Source organism: Gadus macrocephalus, chromosome 1, assembly GCF_031168955.1.
Source record: "Gadus macrocephalus chromosome 1, ASM3116895v1".
Lineage (NCBI taxonomy): Eukaryota > Metazoa > Chordata > Actinopteri > Gadiformes > Gadidae > Gadus > Gadus macrocephalus.
The window spans coordinates 10,660,302-10,670,655 of NC_082382.1; the positions used below are offsets into that span (position 1 = coordinate 10,660,302).

Here is a 10,354-nt window from a genome sequence, read left to right on the forward strand (position 1 = left end):
AAAGCTTTCCTTTGCGTCATGTGTTAACTATATAGTTGAATTAAAACACTGTTGAGAAAAGTTTAGAAATTGGAGTATGTACTTACTTAAAAAAAAACAGGCATGTACTTACTTAGGTCTGTAGAAAACCAAATAATTGAAGAAAACAATATTGTGGTGTACATAGGAACGGTCAATCCCTAATCTAGTTTTGAGTGCTGTTACACCCTTCACAAGGTCATCCTGTAGCCCACCTCGCACAGAACAATCCAACACATGAAGTACCAATGCTATAAAAATACTGAAAGGTCATATTATACTTTAATCCTGAGCAGGACTAATCAATACAAAACAGCGATATGTAGTTGGGCAGTGTCATGAAGATACATAATATGAATGCCTTGTAATAACTGAAACCACATCAAGTCATTCCACAACCTATCCATCAATCTATTCATTTGAGTAAAATGAGTCATAAAGATGTGTGAGCTTGATAAGTAATCACACACTGCTCCGTGCATGCAACTTGCTTGATAGTCTGTAGTGAACTTATCTTTAGCAAATAAACTCTTTCTTGAAAACAAACCATTGGAGTAGGTTTATGTAAAGTTTGAGGGTATAAAAGCATGGCCTCCCAGGGACAGACCAGTGCGAGGCAATCATGGGTAAACTACTGGTTGTGGCGGGTGAGTTTATTTCCCTGTATAAGGGATAGCCTCCTTTTTATTATAATATAATAAAGACGACTGTCAAGAGTTTTTGATGATTTTAAAGTTATTACATAAATGATGAATGTGATAAAAGAAAGTTTTCTGTCTTTCTTTGGATTAACGATACTTCTCCTTTCACAGCTCTGGCCCTCTTGTTCAATGCACAGCTTGGTAAGAACTCTCAGTAACCTATATATAATATATATATATATATATATATATATATATATATATATATATATATATATATAAGACTGACCTAAATTATATTTGATGTAATTTGAGTATTGTATTACATGCATATGAACCTTCGATGAGCCTTTGATGAGACCTTGAGAATTTCTTTGAAACTGCAAATTGGTCTTCTATCACAGGATCTGCCTTCAAGCTGTCATGTTACTTCACCAACTGGGCTCAGTACAGACCCCCCCCCACCATCTACATGCCCACCAACATTGACCCCTGCCTGTGCACCCATCTCCTGTACGCCTTCGCCACGATGAAGAACAACATGCTGGCCACCTACGAGTGGAACGACGTGGAGCTGTACAGCCAGTTCAACGGCTTGAAGAACCAGTGAGTCAGAACCACAGAGTCTGAGCGGTTTCTTCCTCCAACCCTGTGGGATTTAATTTCTTGTTTCAATGGATGAGAATTATGATGGGAAATCATCAGGTCTTAAACCACTTTCTTCTTCCAGGAACGGCGAGTTGAAGACTCTTCTGTCTGTGGGCGGATGGAACTTCGGATCTGCAGGGTAAAGCTGTTTGATCTTCATAATTCCTTTAAAGTTACTATTTCCATACTAGACTATTTTTTGTGCTAACACAAACCCTTTTCAAAAAAAGCTTCTCAGCCATGGTGGCCAGTCCAACCAATCGCCAAACCTTTATCAACTCTGTCGTGGTGTTCCTGAGGAAGTATGAGTTTGACGGGCTTGACATTGACTGGGAGTACCCAGCCCTCAGAGGAAGCCCCCCAGAGGACAAGCACTACTATTCGGTTCTGCTTCAAGTGAGTCGTCCGTCTCTTGCAGGTCGCCTGTGTTTCGAAGGCGCTTGGGACTCATTTGATCAACGCCTCTTTTTGATCCTCGTAATTTTTTGATACTGCAAATCAAACGAAATGCCCTGTTGGTCAAAGCAGTGAGATGAACACAACAACATGGCCTCCTGTTTGGCCCTGGGGCATCTGACGGCCCCTGTCCTCCTCCCACAGGAGATGAGAGCTGCCTTTGAGGCCGAGGCCAAGAAGACCAGCAGGGCCCGTCTCCTCCTCTCCGCCGCCGTGGCAGCCGGCCAGGGCAACATCGAAACTGCCTATGAAATCCCGGCTCTGGGCCAGTAAGTTCAACTTATTAAACAGGTGTAAGATACATAGATAGCGGTAACAAAAAAACGCGATTTTAACTCAGCCGTAAACGCCACTTGATCTCCTTTTCTCCTGGTGGGAGATACAATTCCAAATTGTATTCTTCTTTGTCGGGCGGTCGAACAGTTGCCTCAAACCTCATGACTTCTTTGCTGAGCAGGGCCCTGGATATGATCAACGTCATGACCTACGACTTCCATGGCTCCTGGGACCCCATGACCGGAGAGGTCAGTCCCCTGTTCAAGGGCCCCGAGGACCACGGTGGATTCATCTACTTCAACGTCGTAAGTCAAGACAGACTCGCCAAATACTCCTGTGAATCCTAACATGGACCCAACAGGATGGATTAACTGTCCTGCAGAACATGCACAATATAAAAAAAAGAAGGCCTCAAAACATCGGTTTTGCAAAGCGTTGCTCCTAAACTGAGCTATCGCCCTGCTTTTGTTCCAGGACTACGCCATGAACTACTGGAAGGACAACGGAGCCCCAGCTGACAAGCTGATGGTCGGATTCCCCACCTATGGCAACACCTTTACCCTGCGTAACCCTGCCAACCACGGTGTTGGGGCCCCCACTGCCGGAGCTGGAACCCCTGGAAAGTACACACAAGAGGCCGGAGAGCTGGCTTACTTTGAGGTACTGCTGAAGACATTATAACAAAGTGTTGTAACGTATCCTGATGCCCTGTCATGCCAGCGGACTTGCAATCAGTTGTTTTTGTGTCGGTTTTCCTTGCTATACTTCACATAACATGTGTTTCAAACAGGAATACATGACGATGAGTGATTATGTATGAATTGACCATTTTCTTTCATTATCTTCCAGATCTGTGACTTCCTGAAAGGAGGGACTGAGGTGTGGAACGCGGTCCAGGATGTGCCCTATGCCTACAAAGGAAACCAGTGGGTGGGCTATGACAACATGAAGAGCTTCCAGATTAAGGTAGGCAGGACGCTGTTCCTTCCAATTATAATCAGTGTCGTCTTGATGAAAAGCAAATGCTGCAGATTTAATGTTGTCCATTCCTGACAGGAACAATAGCTAATAGGTGAACTCTTACGTTCCTTATGGATGTCCTCCTTAAATGATAGGGGTTAAATGAAGCAAAGTCTCCATCTTTCAACATGGAAGTGCAGACATAACCGCCATGTTTTTGATTATGGGTCTAAGAACTGGTCATCGCCTACTTGTGGCTGTCTTTAGGTTGACTGGGTGAAGAAGAACAACTTTGCCGGAGCCATGGTCTGGACCCTTGACATGGACGACTACAGTGGAACCTTCTGTCACCAGGGGAAATACCCCCTCATCAACGTGCTGAAGAAGGGCCTCGGCCTGGAGTCCGCATGTGAGTGCATGTCAAGGTTGTGTGTGGTTATGCGCTCAAAAACACAATGCAAAGCAATGACCACTTTTGTATTGGGCTGTAGCTACGGCCTACATTGTAATATGTCTCTATGCATCTGTCTGCAGCTTGCACTGCCCCTGCGACTCCCCTGCCACCTATCAAAGGTGTGACCAGTGACGGTGGAAGCAGCTCGGGTGGTGGAGGCAGCTCGGGTGGTGGAGGCAGCTCGGGTGGTGGAAGCAGCTCGGGTGGCGGCTCTGACCCTGGAACCAAGGGCATGAGCGCCACCTTCTGCGTGGGCAAGGGCAACGGAATGTTCCCAGACCCAACCAACAAGAACCAGTTCTACCAGTGCAGCATGGGCAAGACATACTTCCAGCACTGTACCAATGGGCTGGTCTTTGACACCTCCTGCAGTTGCTGCAACTGGGCCTAGAGCGACCCTGCGGTCAAACGTTGACAAGCTGCAGCTGTTCCAAGGCAGAGAGGATCATGGTCTTACGGGTGTGAGGTCTCTGATGTGTGTGTGTGATTCTGAATTTAATCAGGTTTCTGTCACATCGGTTTGATGACTTTGTAACACGCTGACTGTCGCCTTGAACACGTTAGTTCGGAAACAAATAAAAACCTAAGACTGCATATGTTGCATTTTTGGTCTTTCATCATGGATTTGTGTACACAATACAATAGTAACAGTACACTTATTCATCATATATATATATGAAAAACCTTATTTTAGATGACCATTAACTACCTGGTCAGTTTATATTAACTCGCTGTCGCAACCACAGGGTCAAGACAACACATTACACCTTTATAGGAAAGCAAGATAGGACATGTAATGTTAATAAAATGGGATTCAGTTCCTTTGTTAATGGAGTTCATGAGCAACAACATTTTAATTGGAAAACTTGACTGTGAAACATAAACAGTGTTATCTTGGTGCTTGACATCTTTTTACATAAAACAAACCAGATTCGAGAGGGTTTTGGTGGGTCAGTAGAGGAAAAACTGCATATATTTCCCAAAGCGTTGCTCTCTCTGGATGAACCAAAACAGCCCTGAGGATTCTTAGTTTTGGTTGGTTTGTTATGCATACAGTTAAAGTTTTAAACGTATTCACAGTAGCACACACTCTGTAATGCTGTAGCCTAGGCATTTCAATTCTAGACAAAAAACATGTACTTTCTAGGCTAAGACTCAGTACACGCTTAGTCGTACATAATCCTTACAAAACTGGATTATAATAAAATGTGGCAAACACATCTTTGTACACAAATGTCTCACATTAAGAAAAGAAAATATGAAAATGCAATAGTGTTTGCAATCTTGTGAGTAATTCTTTACAAACATCTTAACGATCATTCATTCAAACCAAACAATAGCGAGAGACATGCACTTACAAACGAAAACATTATACTTCACATAATGTCAATGCTGCAACAGGATCATTAAAGAGCAGGGAGTGCTTTGACATCCTGAGAACAAATATGTAATTTTCTCTTCCGGCCCAAAATGACCAGCCAGAAGAGCCCAGTGGCCCTCAGCTGCCCTCTGCCCCCCTCTGCTCTGAGCCGACGGCTCCGTTCTGCCTCGCCACCGTCACCTCCACCATGGCGCTCTTCTTCCCCGTTCCTGTTGAGTTTAGGGAGAAAGCGGATTGAGTATTTGAACAGGGTTGGGTTATCACATTTCAAATTCGGCGTGAGCGACGAGGAAGAACGTACCTGTGAGGTAGTTTCTGTGCATCCGATTGAAGAACATGAGGCCCATGAAGGCTATGAAGCCCAGGCAGGCCACGACCAACCCAATCACCAGGAAGCTGTAGCTGCCCTGGGACTCTATAATCTGTGGTGTGTAGGGTACATGGCAACGTTCAAACCACCTGACGTAGCCTACCTCTTTCAACGCATATACCCATCTATATAGACCTGCTTTTTCTATCAAATATAAAGTAAATACTCCAGCATTACCATGCCAACCAACAGTGTCATCACCATCTCTCCCATCCCAGCGCTCGTGACCAGGACAGTTGTTGCACATCCTGAAAGCAGAAGAAGACCAACTCTTAGTTCTTGATTGTCATTCTTTAAAATAACGATGCAAAGGACATCTGCAGTTTTGCTCCACCTTGGTAGTCCAGAATGTCTTCAGTAAAGGCCAGCATGCAAGGGAATATACTGCTGAGGAAGAGACCACAAAAACCGGTCCCAACGAACAGGAAGATGTGGTTGGTGTAGAAGATTAACAGCATCAGGACGGTCACGATGACGCCCACCTGGGATCGGAGACACAGAGAGAATGGTCTGGTGAAACAAAGCCAAGGTGAACTCAAGACTGATATTCTACAGAGTTTCCCAACATTGGTTTGGTCTTCTGGTATGCATAGGTCAGTCATGGGACACACTGTAGATATTTGATGGAGCCTCCAAAAATCCTGTTTGAAAAGCTTAAATTACATACAAACAGACAGGCTAATGGTTAAGACTAGTCTGGTCCACCAAACGAGAGTGGCATGATTTGCATCGCTACGTTCACTTGGACATTGGTGTTATGACATGTCCACAGGGTTTAAACAATATGTGGGCGACACAGATGCAGAACTAAAGAAATGGGGCCCGGGGACAGACCCCTAGAGAGGGTTTGGGGACGGCTGTAGTGGAGGATCATCCATAGACTCAGTTGTGGTGGTAGTGACGGCACAGATACAGCGTGAAGCCCAGAGGGCCGGTATCGGCGGCGTCATTACCAGGTTAACCAGGAGCAGCTTCACAGGCTTGAAGCGGTAGTTGAGTGGGATGGACACCAGGCGGCCCGCGGTGATGGCGGCCCAGAATATGCTGGCCAGGTAGCCAGCCGTCTTGTGGGGCAGCGACATGGGTTCCTCCACGGCGTACGTGTACACAAATCCAGCGTAGGCCCCCTGCAACACAGAGCCGGGAACCCTGTTCAACCCTCTCTAATATTGGTGTTCATGTCTGAATGGAAATGATTTAACATGGCATCGTCGCCGTTCTATGACATAGTATATTTGATTTTTAGCATGATTGTGATATTATTATGACGTACGGTATTGCTAATGAATGGTAGAGGTACATTGGAGACGTTCAGACTATGGATTGTCGTGATGCTGCGAATTTGTGCAGTGTTGTGTCGCAGCAGCAGCACAGTGTAACGTTACGGTCACTTTATGCTCTGCAATTTGGAGACGTCTTCATTTGGTGAAACTCCTTCCACACAAGTTAAAATGACAATTAAACAACCGTCAATACCCACCATACGGAGGTTCTTTTATACAGCCCATTATATCGAAATGGCCTCGTGGGGTGAGAGGGCCAGAGGGTTTAGGTCACATAAACTCACGCGGCCTATTACTGTTGTGATTTAGAAGAGCGCCCCGAGCTCTACACTGAGACGTTGTACTCAAAGTCTGTCTAAAACAAACATGGCAATAAGATCCGCTCCTATTGTGTTGGTTTTAAAGATTCTCGTCCTCCCTGCTGTCTGCCATGACATGTATTAATCCTATCAGCCCTGGTCATTCTGCGGCCGGTATTAAACGCGTCATTCCATCAATAAGAGGGTGGGACGTCAGTAGGGGGAGGCAGGGACGGAGAAAGTTTGGTTCATTTTGGAGGGTCTGTTGGAGTGCCTATTTACTATCAGCAGCACAGACAGAACTTTGCGCACCGCAGTGTTAAAATATTACTGGTGCCATTAACTCACCACAATGCCATCAGTCATGAAGAGCACCAGCCCCCCCATGATATGAATCATGAAGAAGGACACGGGCAGCCCACGTAGGTTATCATTCTGACAGCAGCTAAAGATACTGCCGTGACCTTTAACAGAACACAAACATTATAGAACAAATAACCAAATGCACAAAATGGATGGTGCATTTTCCTGAAAACAACGATATGACAACTGCTATGAATACAAATACCAGGATAACTACGTCTGTAAAAATACAAACATGAAAATAATGCAAACAATATGAAGAGTATAAATAATACCTTGATTAAGAATACTAGAATAAGAATATTATGATAACAACCATCACAATATTTGCACCCATTTATCTGAGCAGGTGTCTTCTTGGCTTTGGGTGTGTGGATGAGGGCTGGTTGAAGCCGCCTCACCTGGCCCAGCCTGATTGGCCTCTGGGGCTGGGGGAGGCTGCACACCTGTTGCCCATTGAGTAATCAGTGTGCGCAGGTTAAACCAGCCGTCACCACACACACTCGGGCACCAGGCCTAGGTGGACCTTGTTACATGGGCATTAACACCAGTGGTTGTGTACTCATTGATGCACCTGCTCTTCTGCTGTACCATTAACTCCAGCATGGAGATCCATTGACTATCGTCTTTCTCGGTAGTCAATCAGTTATTTGGGCCCCTCACCTCCAGCCTCCGGTGTCTCTGTGTCCCCCTGCTGGTTCTCCAATGCCAGTTCATCTTTGTCCATCAGGCTAGGGCTTCTGGGGCTGCAGGGGAACAGCCTCTCTCGGTACATCAGGAACAAAACGGCCAGAGGTACGGGCAGCTGGGGGGTATGTTAGCACAACGTCACCATGGAGCCAGCTGGGTAGGGTTTGTTCAGGTACGCAAAACACACTTCAATCAAATCATTGAATGTCTCCTCTTCTAAATACGACCGAGGAATAGGGATTTGTTCATCATTATTATTGACCACTACCAGTGTTCAATTATGGTATGTACGAAAAGAAATAACACTACAAAATACAATCCTAGCAGAACCATATTCTACTGTCATATTTCAGAAATGCCAGGGGTCATATACTGAGCAATGACTCACATTAATTATGGACATGATCCAGAAGGCGTAGTGCACGGTGGACTCCTCCCCCTGGGGCCCTTCGGGGGCCCCGATGCTCTCGTTGATGCTGTGCGAGGCCATGGGGCTGTTCCTCAGCATGTTCCTGTGGTGGTGAATCATCGCCTGGGTGGCGTTGCCCGTGTGGTTCCCACAGCCGCTGTCCGAGAGGAAGGGGTCCGCTATCAGGGGGCTCACCAGGGCCCCGAAACCGATGAAGAAGTGAAGCGCCTGGAGAAGGAGGAGGACGAAACAGTGGAGATTGTTATTGATGATGATGATGATAATAAGCGCTTTTCTACTCAAAGAACGTTGAAATTATCTAAAAACTAGTGCTGTCAAGCGATTAAAATATTTAAACCCGATTAATCGCATTAATGTCATAGTTCCCTCGCGATTAATCGCACATTTTTTCTACTCTAAATATCCCTTGATTTCGTGCTGCTAGCCTTTTAGGAAGATCAGAGTGTTGAGAAGGAGAGTAATAAAATATATTTGGTAAGATGATTATAAGAAGAGGGACCCGCAGTGAATTCAACCCGGTCCACTTGACATCGGGTAGGTGCATGACAGTGGTAGGCCTACCGTAAAACATTTATTATTTAAACCAGAATGAATATTCCTACCGTACGTATGCCTATACACATTACCAGGCTATCGAATAACGCCTACACACACACACACACACACACACACACACACACACACACACACACACACACACACACACACACACACACACACACACACACGGTGGCGGAGTGGTAATCGGGAGAGTCTGGAGAATTCCCGGTGGGCCGTTAACGTTTCGGGGCTGTCGGGCTGATTACTGCGGGATAACAATATTGCGTTTATAAAAGTTCCTTGCAGCGCCGTCCGGCAGCCTGAGCTGTGCGCCCGCAACTTCACACTCACTCAACAGCCGCAACACTCACAAACTGTCAACGTCGCAACCAAGTCCATTTTGTCTAGAGGGAAGTAACTGAGCAGCCCCTCCCGAAGTGGTACAGCGCAGGGGGGCCTTGAACTGCGATTGGTCAGAAAGACGTAACAGCTAATGATAACATTGAACTCTCGTGCAGGCTCGAACAGAGTGACACACAAACACACACACACAAACACGCGATAAATTAAAGCTGTTCAAATTGGTTTGCGTTAATAACGGTTTAAACTGACAGCACTGCTAAAAACACTAAATACGAGAGTAAAAATTAAACAAACACACATGAACGCGTGTCTGGCCATCTCAAAAAATAGCTCAAAACCTCAACCAGGCTTGACCTGGATAAATCAAGGTTAAAAAAGAATGATAACACCGGTCTAAACGTTGGGTGCATGGTTGGGAGCTCATGATGATCCATGTGTGTGGGACAGCACCTGCAGGAACATGGCCGAGTCCTTCTGGTAGATGGTGACCAGCTGGATGTTGGCGATGGTGTCGATGAGGCCCATTGCCAGGCCAGACACGGCCATGGCGACAGCCAGCAGCAGGACATTATTGCACAGGGGGATGATGGCAAATACCACCGAGATGACCACGGCAGAGACAAACAGGGTTGACAAGGCACTGAACAACCTTCAGACAAACGGAAAAAAACAATAAGAAGTGTTTTTTTTGTCCACTGTGTCTCAAAGGGAGAGTGGATTGGTTACTATGAGTTAGTGAACAGGTTCAGTATGGTCGGGGTCCATGTGGCCTGTCATTCAGGCTCATGCTTTACTCACGTTTTCTTGAACACACCCGCGATGGAGCTTCCGATCAGCAGGCAGAATTGCTGGGCAAAGAACACCCAGGTGATCTGACTGAGCGTGGAGCTGGTCTGACACTGCAGGTCCAATATGGTGGGTCCCAGGAAGGCAATGCATAGTCCGAAACTAAAGAACACACTCCAGTAGGTCAAGGTGTGATGGGCATTATTTTTAAAAAGTGTTAGAATCCGCTCCTCTATAAACATCTTAATAATACTATTTTGACAGTATTTGAGTTTGAGTTTGTTCGGTAAATCTAGGTGAAACAAAATAAGTACTTTGCTCCACTTAATGTGTTCAACACGACACTGTTAGCTACAGAAGATGCCTGCACACTGACCAGTGGTTTGCTTTGCATGT

The 10,354-nt window shown here is 45.7% G+C and overlaps 2 protein-coding genes across 2 annotated transcripts; one reads left to right on the forward strand and one right to left on the reverse strand.

Moving 5' to 3' along the window:
* Positions 1-585: 585 nt before the first annotated feature.
* LOC132465547 (acidic mammalian chitinase-like) lies at positions 586-4,047 on the forward strand. Its single transcript, XM_060062273.1, has 11 exons — positions 586-665; positions 831-860; positions 1,064-1,265; positions 1,390-1,446; positions 1,538-1,703; positions 1,908-2,032; positions 2,221-2,344; positions 2,514-2,699; positions 2,889-3,005; positions 3,267-3,408; positions 3,534-4,047. The coding sequence occupies exons 1-11, from the start codon at positions 641-643 to the stop codon at positions 3,842-3,844; spliced, it is 1,485 nt and encodes a 494-aa protein (XP_059918256.1). The 5' UTR covers positions 586-640; the 3' UTR covers positions 3,845-4,047.
* Positions 4,048-4,275: 228 nt separating this feature from the next.
* On the reverse strand, positions 4,276-10,354 carry mfsd4ab (major facilitator superfamily domain containing 4Ab). The gene is made up of 10 exons (XM_060062157.1): positions 9,971-10,354; positions 9,623-9,821; positions 8,228-8,476; positions 7,813-7,954; positions 7,135-7,250; positions 6,158-6,331; positions 5,539-5,686; positions 5,382-5,452; positions 5,136-5,256; positions 4,276-5,043 (listed from the first exon to the last, which is right to left on the reverse strand). Exons 1-10 carry the CDS (start codon positions 10,198-10,200, stop codon positions 4,952-4,954), a joined length of 1,542 nt encoding a protein of 513 aa, XP_059918140.1. The 5' UTR covers positions 10,201-10,354; the 3' UTR covers positions 4,276-4,951.